The sequence below is a fragment of the Bos taurus genome, chromosome 26 (assembly GCF_002263795.3).
Source record: "Bos taurus isolate L1 Dominette 01449 registration number 42190680 breed Hereford chromosome 26, ARS-UCD2.0, whole genome shotgun sequence".
NCBI lineage: Eukaryota > Metazoa > Chordata > Mammalia > Artiodactyla > Bovidae > Bos > Bos taurus.
Window position 1 is genome coordinate 8686329 of NC_037353.1, and position 19286 is coordinate 8705614.

Sequence of the window (19286 nt, forward strand, 5' to 3'; positions counted from 1 at the left end):
GACTAGAACGCTAGAAGAGGAGATAATGTTAAGTGGTTATCACACGGATGTGTTTTGAAGGCAGAGTCAGCAGGGTCTCCTGTTGGGATTCATAAACAACAGAGAAAATAAGAGTCAAGAATGATTCCAAAGATTTCTAGAACTGGTAGAATGGAGTTGACTTCTGCTGAGATGGGGAAGAATATGAGAGAAGTAGGTTTGGTTGAAGAGAATCAAGCACTGGGTATCTGTAAAAATAATTCTGGAGGGATTCTTTAGCTCAAGACCTTACGAAAATGACCAGCAGAGGCTAGTCAGAAATGATGTAATATCTGCAAAGATAATGAGAGCAAAACTCTGTCCCAGAAGGTAACAGGATTCTATGTGTTACAAGGTGGACATTTTTGATAGCTATGAATTGGTTTTGATGTGAATTAGAAATATAAATTATAGAGTGAATTAGAAATATAAATTATAGAGTCAGGCTAAAGCAATTTTTAAAAGAATTTATTGCAAGAAAGGTATTAATTAATAGTACATGATAAACAGTTATGGGGAAAAAATCATATCAACTATTCACTAATGGATGAACTTTGGGACAAACTGGTATATAATTTAATATCCAATTAATTTAAGTATCTTTAAAGGTCAGTCTCTGAGAAGCCTTGACCATTGAATCTGTTCTGTTCCATCCAAATTCTTACTCATTTACTGTTGACTAATTGTCTTCGGTAATTTTCCCCCAAACATAATTTTTTTTCACATGAGATTAGTGCAGGAGGGGTGTGTTCTATATCAAAGGCCAAATATAGCATTTGTAGATAATTCTCATTCGGAAGTGAAGTGAAGTCGCTCAGTTGTGTCCAGCTCTTTGCGACCCCAGGGACTGTAGCCTACCAGGCTCCTCCGTCCATGGGATTTTCCAGGCAAGAATACTGGAGTGGGGTGCCATTTCCTTCTCCATCTCATTCGGAGATTATATGCAATTATTCAAAGTACACTCTAATTGCCGTTCTTGTAGTTCATTTCTGGAAAAGAAGATGCTTTGCTTCCTAAGTCCCGCCTTACCCCCCATCCTCATATCCCAGCAAAAGTCCTCACCTGAGTCTGTCGGCAGCTCCTGTGGCCCCATGATCTTCAGTGCTTTCAGTTCAGTTCTGTTCAGTTGCTCAGTCCTGTCTGACTCTTTGCGACCCCACAGATTGCAGCACACCAGGCCTCCCTGTCCATCACCAACTCCCGGAGTTTACCCAAACTCATGTCCATCGAGTCAGTGATGCCATCCAACCACCTCATCCTCTGTCGTCCCCTTCTCCTCCCACCTTTAATCTTTCCCAGCATCAGGGTCTTTTCCAATGAGTCAGTTCTTTGCATCAGGTGGCCAAAGTATTGGAGTTTTAGCTTCAACATCAGTCCTTCCATGAACACTCAGGACTGATCTCCTTTAGGATGGACTGGTTGGATTTCCTTGCAGTCCAAGGGACTTTCAAAAGTGCTTTAGCCAACAGCATTTCCTGGGAAGAATTCCTTCCTGCTTAGGGTAGGAACTGGAAAGAAGTTATCCCACAAATCCCAGAATATGACCCTACTACTGCACCCCCTAAATGCACGTAAGTTCTTCACCCTCAATCCTCAAAGCAACCCCTGTGAAGTAGCTACTATTAATCTACCCAACTCACAATGAACACCCAAAGCTCAAGTACTGGCACAACCAAAGTCACACGGCTGGTGAGTGACACAACTCGTTTTCTGCCCCCTACTTTTTCACTGTTCAGTGGAGACAGCAAGCATTTTGCTGGGTCCCTTTCTCATAGTTTTGCCTCCTTCTCAATTCCCCTCACCCGGCACCCAGGACATCTTGGGGGATATTTTCAGGGATTACTATTTTAGCTAACGATAAAGCTTTTGCCTTGCTGAATAAAGCATACAAACGGAGAGGAATATGGAGAGAGAATACAGAAGAGAAACCTGTGCCAGTAGGGGGGCTGCAAGAGGAGGTTTGGGGGAGAGAGAAGCCGGGAGAGAGCTGGAGGAGGAGTGAGGGGTTTCTAATGTGGCTGTCAGTTTCATCTTTGTGGAGCACTGGTATAATTTCTTCTTCCTGAAATGTTTGGTAGAATTAACCAGCAAACTCCATGGGGCTTCCAATTTAATTTTTTCACATTTAATTCTGATGGTGTGTGATACAGCCCTATTTCCTCAAGGCCTGTGATACGGGTAATGCTGCTGCTCCATCTGGTGACCAGCTACGCAGGTATGCTCAGTTTGTGAAAATTAATCTGTGTATACTTTTCTGTGTGTCTGGAATACTTTGGTAGATTTTCTAAAAATAGTTGCACTCTGTTCAATTTTTGTAAGTATCTCTGGTTCAAACTGACTTAATAAGGAACACTGTTAACCCACATAACAAGCCCAAGGAAGGCAGCCCCAGAGTTGGTTACTTAAGCATCTAATAAAATCATTAAGGACCCAGTTCCTCAATGATACTAAGTCAGTTATGCCCTCAGAACTTCTAGGCATTATATCTAGACTCAACCTTTCCAACGTGAAGTGGGTATTTTCAATGTTGGGTCCCTTTTTAAGAGCAAGAAAAATTTCCTAAAAGTATAATAGGTCTGCTAATTTTTTACAGAATCAAACACACCCTGACCCAACAATTCCACACCTGGCTATTTACCTATGCGAAAAAACAACATATCTACACATGGGCAAAACTCAGAGATCTTGCAGGTTTAATTCCAAACCATTGCAATAATACAAGTCACATGAATTTCCCAATGCTTATAAAAGTTATGCTCACACTATCCTATATTAAGGGTACAATAATAGTATGATGTCTAAAAAATGCATATGCCAGGATGTAAAAATACTTTCTTGATAAAAAATACCAACTGTCATCTGAGCCTTTCCGGTGGAGGGTTTGAAATATTGCAAAAATTACCAAAATGTCAGACAAATGCATGAAGTAAGCAAAAGCTGTTAGAAAAATGGTGCTAATACTTGATGAAGTGCAGGGTTGCCACAAACCTTCAATTTGTAAAAATGAAGTATCTCTGAAGCACAATAAAGCAAAGTGCAACAAAATGAGGTATGTCTATATATACAAGCATATACGTATACACATGCACACACAGAAAACGTATACAAGACTGTTCTGACCTGCCTGATTTATAACATCCAAAATTTGGAAACAGTCTAGGTATCAATCTATAGAAGAGTGTATAAACCAACTGCGATATATTTATTCAATGAAATACTAATAAAAAATAAATTATCAGTACACATGACAACATGAATAAATCTGAAAATATTATGCAGAGTGAAATAAGCGAGACACAGAGTGCTTACACAGTACAGGGTAGGGACAAAAAATCAATGGCGGAAAAAAAGGATACATGCCTCTGGAGTGAGAGGGAGAAAGACTGGCCAGGGTTGACTGGGAAGGCAAAGAGCTCTCCAGGGAGATACTAATGTTCAAGGTCACAACAGGTGTTTGAGTTGCATTTGTCAACTTGGTAAATATGCACTTAAGATTTGTGTATTTCTTCAGTTATAAGTTTTACCTTGAAAAAAACTGAACAAATTTTGAATTTTGATTAATAAATGCCAAAGTATTTAGGCAGCAGTAAACTGATGTCAGCAATTGACTTTCAAATGAATTTGTGAAGATAAGAATAACTGACAGATAAACAGACAAATGGATCGGTATGTGTTACAGCAAGTTAAAAAAAAATTAAGGTAGAAGCTGGGTGGTGCCTCCAGGGGTTCTCAAGGTGAAATTCTTCTCAATTTAGTGCACACTTATGTTTTCTCATAATAAAACATTGGCAAGGAATGAGTTTACAAAAAAAAGGATTTCAACGCCAGATAAATTTGGAAAATATTAGTTAATGAAATTTAAGTAGATTTCTTTAAAGGGAAGATTTATTAGAGTCTTAAATACACTGATATGAATGCTGAATTTATATACATGTGTGTGTGTGCCCGTGTGTATTTTCTAACTTAGATTTTCTCCAACATTGAAACCAAACTGCAAGGGAAGGGAGAACTGGGAAGCAGAGAATGCTGTGCTCTCCGGTCCCCAATGGCCCCTTGCCCTCCAGAGACCACCACCCAATGCCTCTCGTCCCCAAGGCCTCAGCCCCAATTCCACCAGCTCATTTGCCTTCAGTCCTGGGCATATGATACAAGCTGCTCTAAATCAGAACAGAAACCAGCAGGTCTTTCTAGTGAGCTTGGCTGCCTTTCCTGCTCTGACCTCCTTTCAGCAAAAGGAAGATTGCCATCCATTCCTCATCATTTTTGTCAAATGAAAAAGACCTGGATTCAGACTCCTTTCATTCTCAAGAAGGAAATGGATTTCCTAGGGTCCAAGCAAATTCGTTGTCATTACTGATTTTAATTGGTACTTAAGCTCTGAACATCTTGAGAAATTAAGCCAGTTTTGATGGCCCAGATCTACGGGAAGCCAAATTGTCACAGTTCTCCATACTCACCATGTGTTAAAGTGACATTTCTGCTACCTTCCAATTTTGGTGACTTTGTTTGAATTCGGACTTGTGTGGAGGTTATATGTGCTGAATGCACTGACATTTTCTCTCCTGAAGAATCGTATCACCACCCCACACCCCCAACAACAACTTCTGCTGTGTGTTGGGTGCAATTCGTGCAGAGGATTGTACAAGAACAAGACCTTCTGGCTCTATTCCTGGCTTCAATTCCTCTGCCTCCAGCAGCAGCTTCCCTCAGGGCTCAGGCAACAGGAGCCCCAGGGGAAATCTCCCCAGGGCTCTGAGTGTCCACTGCAAGCTGAGTGAACAGGAACATGAGCTCTGTGGAATCATCCAGTGTCAGCTCACGAGCTCAGGAATGCGCTCCAGAATCCAGAACCAGCAATGCTTCCAAAGCACATATGTGCCAGGGGCACTAATTGGACACAATTCCTTTCAAGCCATTTGCTTTTACATGTTCATCCCTGGAGCCCGTGAAGAAACAGAGCTAGCAACCACCTGCAGATTCATCTGCCCGCCTCTGGTAGGGAGCCTGCAAGGGTCATTGAAATAGTGTGTAATGTTGCCTGCTGTAAAAAGGAAGTTTATGCCGCAAACACTCTTGTCTTCTCACTTCTTACCCCTGTCAGGGGCCTCAGTTGCAGCCAAACACCAGCCAGAGGTCAAAAGTCTCTCGGCCAATAAGGTGTATAATGAATACATTATCAAGCGTGGCAGTGATTTGACTGTGGCCTCTTAAAACCAAAAAGGAAAAAAAAAAAAAAAAGGAAACAGACAAAACCCCTAAAGGCCAATGATTTCAGAGACAACTTCAAAACAAACATTTTAAGTCAGATCATGCATTTTCCAAAATGACTTTTTCCCCACTTGAACCACCATCCTAAAGTATCAGGAAGTTTTTGCTACACATCCCAGTGGGAAACACAATACTTGTCTTTCCACGGTCACAGGCTCTTCATTACATAAAAGAGAATGCATAAAAGACAGACTGCTTTGGCTGAAACCATCTTTTCCTCTCCTCTTTCAGGCTGATAAATAGTATTAGCAGAAAACAACTCAGACAAATACAGTTCTTTCATGTGACAGCACAGAGCTAGCCTAGTGAGCAGACTCTTAAGTGCCAACAAATCAAGGTAGCCCATCCATGTTTTTCTTCATTGCTGCCCTGGCTCATCCACAAAGTGTTGTAGCCATGTGTTCCGGGAAATAAACTCACTCAGAAGGACAATGCAGAGAGTGGAGGGCAGTTCATTACACTGGTGGGCCCAAGGCAGAGTCTTCTCTTAGCCAAGGACCCCGACCAGTTTTTGTGAAAACTTTATATACCCTAAGTGTACGTGCACAACCCCACCTCCCCAAATTCCCTGACAATCAAAGTTAACCCGTGATTCATATGCCTTAAGCCTAGGTAGTTCAGTTCCATTCAGTCGCTCAGTCGTGTCCAACTCTGCAAGTCCATGAATCGCAGGACGCCAGGCCTCCCTGTCCATCACCAACTCCCAGAGTTCACTCAAACTTACATCCATCTAGTCAGTGATGCCACCCAGCCATCTTATCCTCTGTCGTCCCCTTTTCCTCCTGCCCCCAATCCCTCCCAGCATCAGAGTCTTTTCCAATGAGTCAACTCTTCGCATGAGGTGGCCAAAGTACTGGAGTTTCAGCTTTAGCATCATTCCTTCCAAAGAAATCCCAGGGCTGATCTCTTTTAGAATAGACTGGTTGGATCTCCTTGCAGTCCAAGGGACTCTCAAGAGTCTTCTCCAACACCACAGTTCAAAAGCATCATTTCTTCGGCACTTTCTTCACAGTCCAACTCTCACATCCATATACGACCACTGGTAAAACCATAGCCTTGACTAATCAGAACTTTGTTGGCAAAGTAATATCTCTGCTTCTGAATATGCTATCTAGGTTGCTCATAACTTTCCTTCCATGGAGTAAGTGTCTTTTAATTTCATGGCTGCAGTCACCATCTGCAGTGATTTTGGAGCCTCAAAAAATAAAGTCTGACACTGTTTCCTCATCTATTTCCTATGAAGTGATGGGACCAGATGCCATGATCTTTGTTTTCTGAATGTTGAGCTTTAAGCCAACTTTTTCACTCTCCTCTTTCATCAAGACACTTTTAATTCCTCTTCACTTTCTGCCATAAGGGTGGTGTCATCTGCATATCTGAGGTTATTGATATTTCTCCCGGCAATCTGGATTCCAGCTTGTGCTTCTTCCAGCCTAGCGTTTCTCATGATGTACTCTGCATGTAAGTTAAATAAGCAGGGTGACAGTATACAGCCTTGATGAACTCCTTTTCCTATTTGGAACCATTCTGTTGTTCCATGTTCAGTTCTAACTGTTGCTTCCTGACCTGCATATAGGTTTCTCAAGAGGCAGGTCAGGTGGTCTGGTATTCCAATCTCTTTCAGAAGTTTCCACAGTTTATTGTGATTCACACAGTCAAAGGCTTTGGCATAGTCAATAAAGCAGAAAGAGATGTTTTTCTGGAACTCTCTTGCTTTTTCCATGATCCAGTGGATGTTGGCAATTTGATCTCTGGTTCCTCTGCCTTTTCTAAAACCAGCTTGAACATCAGGAAGTTCACGGTTCACGTATTGCTGAAGCCTGGCTTGGAGAATTTTGAGCATTACTTTACTAGCGTGTGAGATTAGTGCAATTGTGCGGTAGTTTGAGCATTCTTTGGCATTACCTTTCTTTGGGATTGGAATGAAAACTGACCTTTTCCAGTCCTGTGGCCACTGCTGAGTTTTCCAAATTTGCTGGCATATTGAGTGCAGCACTTTCACAGCATCATCTTTCAGGATTTGAAAGAGCTCCACTGGAATTCCATCACCTCCACTAGCTTTGTTTGTAGTGATGCTTTCTAAGGCCCACTTGACTTCACATTCCAGGATGTCTGGCTCTAGGTCAGTGATCACACCATCGTGATTATCTGGGTCGTGAAGATCTTTTTTGTACAGTTTTTCTGTGTATTCTTGCCACCTCTTCTTAATATCTTCTGCTTCTGTTAGATCCATACCATTTCTGTCCTTTATCGAGCCCATCTTTGCATGAAATGTTCCCTTGGTATCTCTAATTTTCTTGAAGAGATTTCTAGTCTTTCCCATTCTGTTGTTTTCCTCCATTTCTTTGCATTGGTCGCTGAGGAAGGCTTTCTTATCTCTTCTTGATATTCTTTGGAACTCTGCATTCAGATGCTTTTATCTTTCCTTTTCTCCTTTGCTTTTCGCTTCTCTTCTTTTCACAGCTGTTTGTAAGGACTCCCCAGACAGCCACTTTGCTTTTCTGCATTTCTTTTCCATGGGGATGGTCTTGATCCCTGTCTCCTGTACAATGTCACGAACCTCATTCCATAGTTCATCAGGCACTCTATCTATCAGATCTAGGCCCTTAAATCTATTTCTCACTTCCACTGTATAATCATAAGGGATTTGATTTTGGTCATACCTGAATGGTCTAGTGGTTTTCCCTACTTTCAATTAAGTCCGAATTTGGCAATAAGGAGTTCATGATCTGAGCTACAGTCAGCTCCCCTGTCTTGTTTTTGTTGACTGTATAGAGCTTCTCCATCTTTGGCTGCAAAGAACATAATGAATCTGATTTCGGTGTTGACCATCTGGTGATGTCCATGTGTAGAGCCTTCTCTTGTGTTGTTGGAAGAGGGTGTTTGCTATGACCAGTGCATTTCTTGGCAAAACTCTATTAGTCTTTGCCCTGCTTCATTCCGTATTCCAAGGCCAAATTTGCCTGTTACTCCAGGTGTTTCTTCACTTCCTACTTTTGCATTCCATTCCCCTGTAATGAAAAGGACATCTTTTTGGGGTGTTAGTTCTAAAAGGTCTTGTAGGTCTTCATAGTTCAAACTAAAACAGGGTACTCATCAAAAGAAATGAGAAGCTACTGACTAAACAAATAGAAGATACTGTACAAATATAAAGAGTAGAACTTGGTAGATATCAATTCAAATATATATACATATATATAGTAGCTTAAATGTGAAAGATCTAAATACACTTATTAAAAGGCAGAGATTCAAAATACATTTAAAACAATCATATACTATCTATAAGATCAGATCAGTCGCTCAGTCGTGTCCAACTCTTCATGACCCCATGAATCGCAGCATGGCAGGCCTCCCTGTCCATCACCAACTCCCAGAGTTCACTCAGACTCACGTCCATCGAGTCAGTGATGCCATCCAGCCATCTCATCCTCTGGTGTCCCCTTCTCCTCCTGCCCCCAATCCCTCCCAGCATCAGAGTCTTTTCCAATGAGTCAACTCTTCGCATGAGGTGGCCAAAGTACTGGAGTTTCAGCTTTAGCATCATTCCTTCCAAAGAAATCCCAGGGCTGATCTCCTTCAGAATGGACTGGTTGGATCTCCTTGCAGTCCAAGGGACTCTCAAGAGGCTTCTCCAACACCACAGTTCAAAAGCATCAATTCTTCGGCGCTCAGCCTTCTTCACGGTCCAACTCTCACATCCATACATGATCACAGGAAAAACCATAGCCTTGACTAGATGAACCTTTGTTGGCAAAGTATGTCTCTGCTTTTGAATCTGCTATCTAGGTTGGTCATAACCTTCCTTCCAAGGAGTAAGCGTCTTTTAATTTCATGGCTGCAGTCACCATCTGTAGTGATTCTGGAGCCCAGAAAAATAAAGTCTGACACTGTTTCCACTGTCTCCCCATCTATTTCCCATCAAGTGGTGGGACTGGATGCCATGATCTTCGTTTTCTGAATGTTGAACTTTAAGCCAACTTTTTCACTCTCCACTTTCACTTTCATCAAGAGGCTTTTGAGTTCCTCTTCACTTTCTGCATCCACTTTAAATATAGACTGAAAGAGTCTAAAGATAAAGGGATGGAGAAAGATCTACCATGCAAATACTAGTCAAAAGAAAGCTCAGTTATCTTAAATTACCTTAATTTCAGACAAAACAGACTTCACAACAAAAATGATCAGGAATAAAGAGAGAGACGGCTGGATGGCATTATTGATGCAATGGACAAGAACTGGTCAAACTCCGGGAGATGGTGAGGCACAAGGAGGCCTGGCGTGCTGCAGTCCATGGGGTCACAAAGAGTCAGACACGACTGGGTGACTGAACAAATAAACAGAGAGATGACAGATGATATAATAAAGGGGTCACCAATATTCACTGCAGCACTGTTTACAACAGCCAAGACATGGAAGCAACCTTTATGTCTGTCCATTGATAGAGGAATGGATAAAGAAGATGTGGTACATACATACAATGGAATATTACTCAGCCATTAAAAAGAATGAAATAATGCCATTTGCAGCAACATGGATGAACCAACTGTCATACTGAGTGAAATCAGTCAGAGAAGGAGAAATACTGTATGACATCCCTTTTAAGTGGAATCTAAAAAAGAAATGACACAAACGAATTTACAAAACAGAAAGAGACTCACAGACTTAGAAAACAAACTTACAGTTGCCAGGGGGAAGGGATAGTTAGGCAGTTTGGGATGGACATGTACACACTGCTATATTTACAATGGATAACCAACAAGGACCTACTGTATAGCATATGGAACTCTGCTCAATGTTATGTGGCAGCCTGGATGGGAAGGGACTCTGGGGGAGAATGCATACATGTATATGTATGGCGGAGTCCCTTTGCTGTTCACCTGAGTCACACCCCAATACAAATTGAAAAGTTCAAAAAAAAATAATAAAGGGGTCAGTTCTCTAAGAAAATGAGAACAGCCCTAATATGTGCACACCTAAGAACAAAACATCAAAATACGTGTGGTTCTGGGCCACCATGGGGTTACGAGGGGACTCTGGGTTGGCTCCTCTGGGGTGCTGCAACCTTTCCTTACCCTCACCTGAAATGCCATTCCTGCTCCCTGTGGCCACACACCTTTGACACAGAAACCATGACACTGGAGGTTACACAGGCCTCTGGATCTGCACTCTTTTTTTTTGGTTGTTGTTAAACTTCTGGGGGAAAAAAAAAAGGGACCCTGCCTATTTCACGGAACTCTGCCTTATAATCTCCGGTAAGCTTTCCCCAGGAAGTCTCAAGAGATCCTCCAATCTTTAGACACAAAAGCCTTGGTGTGTTAATGGAGTGATGGCTCTTATAAGTAAGTACTGCTCCCAGTGACCACAGTCCATGTATGGTCCTGTGATTAATAAACCACAGCTTCTCTCGAGGATGTTTCTAATTCGTAAGCATGCATTTTCTCAATCATCTGATGCTAAACCATAGCACTGTGCCACATCAGGGCTCCAGAATTAACAGGATTTCTGAAACACACGATAAGTAGGAACTCTTACAATAAATCCGCACTACATTCTTCTCACCAAGAGCAAACCAGAGCCATCTGCAACGTCCTTCTGTGCCTTCCTGGAACGCTGCGGCCTCAGCCACTCTCTGAACCCTCTACGTCCTCTGGGGCCCAACTCCAGCCTTCTTGTCACTTCCCCTCACTTAGTCCACCTCTCACTCTTTACAGCCATCTCTGCCCTCCTGTGGGAGCTGGAGTCTGGGCCCTGTGAAGGCAGGCATTGTTTAAGTTTCTGCTTATTTGTTCTCGCAGACAGACAAGAATGTTAAGAGGCTGATAAACAGAATTTCAGCTTTGATTTGTTCAAAACGAGTTTCCCCACCAAAAAGAGAAAAAGTGTGTCAATGTGAAGGCTCCAAGGAGCATATGCCATTTCCCAGTTAACTGAAAACCTGACTTTTTGTATAGTGGTGGTCAAATTAGTGTTAGCGGGCTGACAAAGGAGGCAAGTATATACAATGGAGAAAAGACAGTCTTTTCAGTAAGTGGTGCTGGGAAAACTGGACAGTTACATGTAAAAGGATGAAATTAAAATATTCTCTAACACCATGCATAAAAACCACCTCAAAATGGATTAAAGACCTAAATGTAAGGCCAGACACTATACAACTCTTAGAGGGAAATAAAAGCAGAAGATTCTTTGACATAAATCACAGCACATCTTTTTGGATCCACATCCTAATATAATGAAAATAAAAGCAAACAAATGAGACCTAATTAAACTTAAAAGCTTTTGCACAGCAAAGGAAACCATAAACAAAATGAAAAGACAACCCACAGAATGTTAGAAAATATTTACAAACAAAGCAACCAACAAGAGATTAATCTCAAACAGCTCATGCAGCTCAAAAAAAAAAAAAAAAAAAGAAAGAAAGAAACTTCATTCAAAAAATGGGCAGAAGATCTAAACAGACATTTCTCCAAAGACATATGGATGGCCGAAAAGCACATGAAAAGCGCTCAGCATCATTAATTATTCAGTTCAGTCAGTCGCTCAGTCGTGTCTGACTCTTTGCGACCCCATGAATCACAGCACGCCAGGCCTCCCTGTCCACCAACTCCCAGAGTTCACTCAGACTCATGTCCATTGAGTCGGTGATGCCATCCAGCCATCTCATCCTCTGTCGTCCCCTTCTCCTCCTGCCCCCAATCCCTCCCAGCCTCAGGGTCTTTTCCAATGAGTCAACTCTTCACATTAATTATTAGAGAAATGCAAATCAAAACTACAATGAGGTATCACTTCAAGTAGGTCAGAAAGGCCATCATCAAAAAAATCTACAAACAATAAATATTAGAGAGGGTGTGAAGAAAAGGGAACCCTCCTACACTGTTGGTGGGATGTAAATTGGTACAACCACTAAGCAGAACAGTATGGGGGTTCCTTAAAAACCTAAATACAGAACTACCGTATGACCCAACAATCCCACTCCTGGGCATATATCTAGAGAAAACCATAATTCAAAAAGATACGCACACCCCAACATTCACAGAAGCACTGTTTACAATGCCAAGACACAGAAGCAACCTAAATTATCACCAATAGAGGAATGGATAAAGAATATGGTACATATATACAATGGAACATTACTCACCCATAAAAAAGAATGAAGTAATGCCATTTGTAGCAACATGGATGGGCCTAGAGATTGTCACATGGAGTGCAGGAAGTCAGAGGAAGACAGATAGGTGATACTGCTTATACATGGAATCTGAACAAATGGTACAAATGTACTTACTTACAAAACAAGAAACAGTCACAGATGTCGAAAACAAACTCATGGTTACCAGAGGAGAGATAAGAGAGATAAGCTGGGAAACTGGGATTGACATATACAGATATAAAATAGGTAATAAGGACTTACTGTATTCCACAGGGAACTCTACTCCATATGCTCTATATAATGATCTATATGGGAAAAGAATGTAAAAAAGAGTGGATACATGTATAACTGATTCACGTTATGGTACAGCTGAAACAACATTGTAAATCAACTTAAAAAAAAAAAAGCAGGCACTCTCGTTTTATGTAATACTTATAATTTTGAGATACTTGTATTTATCAATTTTGGTTTTTGCTTGGGATACAAATAAAACAAATACAATGATCAGAAACTGGCAAAATGAGTCTCTCTACCTCATGGTGTGAATTTCCTGCTACTTGGTTCACGGTAAGTCACTCTACTTAGCTTGACTACCACAGTCAGATTTCTCTCGCTGTGGACTTTTTTATTTTTAAACTTTACAATATTGTATTGGTTTTGCCAAATATCGAAAATAAATCCGCCACAGGTATACATGTGGACTCTTGCTGAAGAATTCATGAAAGCTCACAGTTAAGTGGGTGGAGAGGGTGTCGAGGAGGGTGTGAAAACTTAAACTTCAATCAGATTTTTATCAGCTGCACGCCCTTGGGAACGTTATTAAACATACTTAAATCAACCTCCATAAAATGGGGTTAATAAGGAACCTTGTGGTGATGTAAGGGTTAACAAGATAATGCTTGAGAATTGCCTAACTCTGAAAGAGGGTTAGATAAAGAAGCTATGGTCTAGGGCTCTGGCTTACAAAACCGAAGCACAGAAAAGCATGTGTCCTCATTCAGCCAGTCATGATCAAGTGTACTACAATTCTCCAGAATATAAGATTTCTCTTTTCCTACCTGGAAGTTGCAGACTTGAGAGCCACAAGATATGTCAGTTCATGATTCTACACAGCCAGGCATGAAGCACAACCATTAAGGGAACTTCTTGGTACAAATGTAGTAGGTAAACTTAAAATAATGATCTTTTAAATGTAACTTTTGATTTAAGGGAAAATGTTGTTTTTAGCATATGTCAAGAATTCATTTCCATTATTCAAGTTACTTACCTTTTTAATATACAGCACCTGGTCCCATGCAGGAACTCTCTCTGGTTTTACAGCTGTAAGACAACAGCTTCCCTTCATAAGAACAGGTTTCCACTGTTAACATCATTTTTTCCCCACATCAAGAATAACATATTTTTTTCCTTTTTAAAAAGTTTTTCTTACCATTGATTCTCAAAGTACCATGACCATATTCTCATTTCGGAATTTACTTTCCCTTTCCATCTAAACTGAAAAACTTATATTACTTTCAGTTATAGGGGAAAAAGTCAGTGACTTGATTGAGAATTGGAGGATTGAAAATTATTGGTAAACAGTGGTCTGCAGCTTGAACTTACCTGTGAGTCTTTTCTTAAGTTTTTTAAAATATATGCTATCTGTAGAGGTTATACTGAAGTTTAGAGTACATTTCAAGGCATCTCAAGGGAAAAGAAACATGATTATAAAGGCCCTCTCTCAAAGAAACTCAGCGAGGAAATGCCAAAACTTGTTTTTACATCTTGCTTCAAGGACTTCGTTTATGACTCTTGTGAAGAATGTGAACACATGAGAAAGAATAGACATTTTTTAAGTACCAGTTTTTATTAAAAAGTGCATCTTGATTAATTTATGATCTAGGTAAGCTGTTAAGATAATCAGTATACTCTCTGGAATAATAACTGTACAAAGATTTAAAACAAACAAAATTTTAAAAGCCTTTTTATTTCCTTCACCATTATTGTTTTACAATACAAATATCACCTTGTGAATACACAAAAAACCCTACGGAAGATAATTCTGCAGCACATAAAATACAGAATGGATATATATACTTCTTCATCCTTAAAAAACTATTTTGTTCTCCACATTGGCAAGTATAGAATAGAATACTTCCCCAAACATACTTCTGTTAGGAGTAAAACTTAGAACTACATGCAGTTCCTGCACAAATATATTTTAAAGAAATAGATCTCTTTTTTTGTTGTTCACCAACAAAATTGTCATGAGAGTATGGATAACTAATTTATAGCTTTCAAATTTTAGTTAAGTGATCATTTTCAAAACTCTCTTTTTAAAAACAAAGTATTCATGGCTGTTTTCGTTGTATAGTTAAAATCGAACTACCAAATAGATGGTAAAATAATTGAAGTGGTACATGTCATCGCCGCCTGCTCACAATATGGGAACAGGCTCTGACTTTCCAATTAATTCCCCCATTCTTTAATTCATAGCAGTTTGAGAACCATAAACAGTCTTCTGATTGAATTTAGCTATAAATGCAAAATTTAGTAGTGTATACATACATTTATATTTTCATGGAATATTTATTTTAAATAAAAACATTGAAGATTGCCTACTGACCATACAATCAAGACAAGAAAGGCACTAGAAACATAGACAAATTTCTCTCCCAAGAAGCATTTTTAAATTTTAACTCTCTGTTCTCTGACATGTAAAAATCTTTAAATTTGGTTTTCATAACATCATTTTGAAAAATAAAGTTAGGAAATACTTAGAAAATCACTTTATAACAGAATCTTTTTTTTTTTTTTTTTTTTTGCACTTTTGACACACTGTCTCTGCTGATTTTTACAAAACCCAAAGTTACCAAACCTTCCTGTGTCTGTCATTTTTATTTGAATATCGGTGCAACAGGTAGAAAGATTTCAGAATCGAACCCCATTCAGGTACTTAAGAAACCTTCATAGAGACATTTGCTAGAAAATGGCTTACAGCCCAATCTTTGGGGCAAGAGATATGAAAAGTATGTTTTCCCAAGAAAATAATACGCTTTATTTCCAGATGTAACTGGAAAGACCAGAACTGATGATATAAAAGCTTACATTTATGCTGTTGCATCATATACAAAGGAACATGGTGGTCGCAGATTATGTAAATCCCAAACTTATGGACAGGAAATGTGTACAGTGTATGATAGGTTGAGTTTTCTTTATTGTTGTCCAACGCAGGTCCTTTGGAGAGAAAAAAAGATCACAGTGCTGACCAGGTAACTCAATAGGTTAAGTCAAGGTAATTGTTGAAAGATAATAGGATTAGGGAGTTGTTTATTTTATGGCATCTTCTCTCATGGAGTTCTTAGCACTTCGGACAGTTCCTCTTTCTCCACCATGTAGAACTGTTATGTGTCATTCACCAGTCGGCTGTATTTAACTTGCCTACTGAGGTGGATTACCGGCCAGGGGAAGGGCCAATGGTAAGATCGAGGTACAATTCCTTGGACATTCTTTTCAAAGTACTGAAATGGCCTGTACCACCACACTCTGGCTAGGAGGTTCATCTGGGAAGCTTCTTTTAGCACCTAAGAGAACACAGAAAGAGAAAACCGAGTCAGGAAGAACAACTGATTGTTTCAGCCCCGATAGGAACATACGCATGATTCTTATAATTTTTCACTTTAGGTTCAAATATTTTCCATATGACAATTCACAAAGGCCCCCAGATCCAGCCCCTGATCACCTTTATGTCCCCAGGTTCACACTCACACCACCATTCTACACTCTGTACCCAACTGCAAACCAGACCACACCTGTTTCTCTAGCAGAGAAACAAACAACTCCAATGCCAGGAGTACATGGAGAACGTGTGGCTTACTTAAGTCTCTTGTCTATAAATAAATACTTCAATTAGTGCTTTAGTTACTCTCTTATGATGAAAATGGAGAGACTTAATTAAATGTTGAGTATTAAGCTGGTGAGGGGCCCAAGATGGAAAAGAAGGTAGGAATGCAAGATCAAGCAAGAGGTGGGCACAGCTTAAAAAAGTATTTTCCAGGGACGATGAGAATGTGATACTTGTTCTAGAAGGATGCCATCTCCTACGTCATTATAGAAACACTTCTGGTTCAGCTTTGATTCAGAAGTGGATCAGCACCACAGGAGACAATATAGTCTCAGATGACTCCCCCTGTTGCCACACCAGCAACAGCTAGTCAAGAGCATCAGGAGTTAACACCAGAGGAGGAGAAAAACTCACTTGCTGATTGGCCATAGTGTGGTACCACCAGAAGAGTCTTGTGGTGATGTAGTATGCCACCACGACATCCACAGTGTAGTGGTCATGCGCTAAGAGAATGCAGAAGATGCCCACCACGCTGAGAAGCCAGCAGAGCCAGTGGTACCACCACAGTCGTCGAGGGGAATCTGAAAAGGAGAAATGTGCAAGAAGAGTCCTATTATTCAAGTATGACGAAGGGCACCCAACCACGCCTCAACTGAAAAAAGATCGCTTAGGGTGGCAAATCCAAGGGCTTTGGCTTCTATGTAATCAAGGTTAGAAGGGAAGCAGCTTATTTCATCAAGTGATTGTATTAGCCACAGTAATTTATATGTGGTTATTACTTGACCCATATAACCACAAATACAGTTTCAAAGGACAAACAAGGACAGGTTAATGCATCACACTCCATTAAAACCAAAACTATCTATTGATAATTAAATTTACCTGGAAATAATATGGGGTTAATGCTCTGTACAAAAATCGATACCTTTTGGTCTATGGATCCTTATACACAGACTAGGCAATTATAATGGATACAACCACCCTATTTGCTTTCCAAGCTCTGCAACCATATTCTACTTTTTAAGTCTTTGAGGTGTCCTTTTCTCAAATAGAAATAAGAGAATCCAAGTGACCAGGAATTCTAGCCCATGTCCACTCCCAAGGGCAGGACAGTGTCTGGGAAGTCATTTGATGGGAGATTCAAAACCTCTACTGATTGTAAGCCCTCCTACCTTGTATTCTCCATGAATGGGCTTCAGAGGGTCTGACACATTAGACAAAAATGTTGCCTACCCTCCTCACCCTGGGGAAGATAGTTTAGCCTTTTATAGGATTCTCAGGGGGTCCAAGTATCAGTCATTCATTTACCCACTATTTATTAAGCATCTACAATGTAGCCAGGACAAGATCTAGTCACTAGATCTTGGTATCAACTAATGTCACAGGCAAACAGTTTGCCTTTGTGGGGAGATCCCTTCCCAGTTAATGAAAAGAGACAATTAATAATAATTATCATCAAGTAACTTGTACTCTATGTTAGAAGGTGTCAAATGCTTTGGATTTAAGATAAGTGGGATTAGCAGCAGAGAGGGTGAAGGGAAGGAGGTTTGCAATTTTAAATGGCATGGTCAGGGGTTGGGGCAGAAGTCTGAGTATATGTACAGGGCTCCATGTTCCCTATCCAGGAACAGTTGTATTTGATAACATAACAATACAGCAACAAAGAGCAGCTACTGTTCATTCTCCCAGCTCCTCTATTAGTGTCCCCATATGCCATCTGTTTTTATTTTCACAACCTCTCCCTCATTGATGAAGAAGTTGTGTGAGTATACTTAGCTGCTCAGTTGTGTCTGACTCTTTGCAACCCCATGGATGTAGCCCGCCAGGCTCCTCTGTCCATGGGATTTCTCAGGCAAGAATACTGGAGTGGGTTGCCATTTCCTCCTCCAAGGATTCTGGACCCAGGGACTGAACCTGTGTCTCCTGAACTGGCAGGTGGATTTTTTTATCTGCTGAGCCAGTGGGAAAGCCATGAAGGAGCCATTAGTATCTGATTCTAAGGATGAGGAAACTAAGAGATCAGAGGTTTTTCCCAAGGTCAGAGGTTTTATCTGCTGAGCCGCTGGTAAAGTCATGAAGGAGCTCTCAGTATCTGATTTTAAGGATAAGGAAACTAAGAGATCAGAGGTTTTCCCAAGGTCACAGAGTGAGTGAGTGCACCAGGATTCAGAATCAGTTTGTGGCCCACGTCATCCAACTTGGTTTACAGGCTCATCTTCAAGAATAAAGCTTAACCCCATTGAAGTATTTCAGGGACCAACCAGCAGCAGGTAGGAATCTGGCTCCAGGGCTGCTGACATTAGGCCTGTTCTGTGCCCATTTTTCCATGCCCAGTTATACTCCAGTGCCAGGGCCAGATCACGCCCTGACAGTTCTGAACAGACACTGCTCGAATTCACTCTATCTGGTCACTTACTGAGAACAAGCAGAGCACCCACTGTCTCTCCTCTCACTCAGTGCCCCAAAGTATGTCTTCCCTTCTCTTCCTGTGTTCCCCATCTCAGTTTTTAGACCAAAATTGGGCTTTCACCCTTCAATCCATCACCTGTCCCCCTGTACCCCCACAATCAATCCTGTTACCTGTAGACGCCTTTTTGTGAATTCCTCCCAGTTTCCCCCACTTCTCTCCACACCAATGTCATCCTGATAGTTTGGGCCACTCCCCTCTCTTTCCTGGACTATAGCGGCAGCCAGTCTGCGAACTCTACTCCTGCTCTGCCCTCTCCAATCAGTCCTGTGAGTCATTACAGGACTGGTTTCTCCCTCTCTAAAGGGTAAGTCAGATGACACCGCCCCAGTGATTACAGCCTCTCAATGGGCACCTCATGTCTCTCAGAATGCAAATTCAGACTCCTTCCTGTGACTCAAGGCATGTTCCACAGTCTGGTTCCTACTCACCAGTTCACTTTCCAATTCTCATTATTACCACTGCTCTGAATTCCAACCACAATGACGTTCCAACAGGTGCCACAGGCTCTCAAATACCTTCAGAACGCATGTGTGTCCCGCCTCTGTGATACCCGCAGCCTGGCTTCT

General features: G+C 40.9%; 1 protein-coding gene across 35 annotated transcripts in view; it reads right to left on the reverse strand.

Moving 5' to 3' along the window:
* Nucleotides 1–14252: 14252 nt before the first annotated feature.
* SGMS1 (sphingomyelin synthase 1) overlaps nucleotides 14253–19286 on the reverse strand; it is a 323882-nt gene continuing 318848 nt past the window's right edge. For 34 of the 35 annotated variants that reach the window (XM_059881886.1, XM_005225396.5, XM_005225390.4 and 31 more), the window contains 2 exons: nucleotides 16665–16831; nucleotides 14375–15990 (listed from right to left, as the gene is read on the reverse strand). In XM_059881886.1, coding sequence (XP_059737869.1) covers nucleotides 15811–15990; nucleotides 16665–16831 — 347 coding nt within the window. In that variant the 3' untranslated portion in view covers nucleotides 14375–15810. Of the gene's footprint in view, nucleotides 15991–16664; nucleotides 16832–19286 lie in introns of all 35 variants that reach the window. The other variant, NM_001206135.2, reaches the window with a different exon arrangement.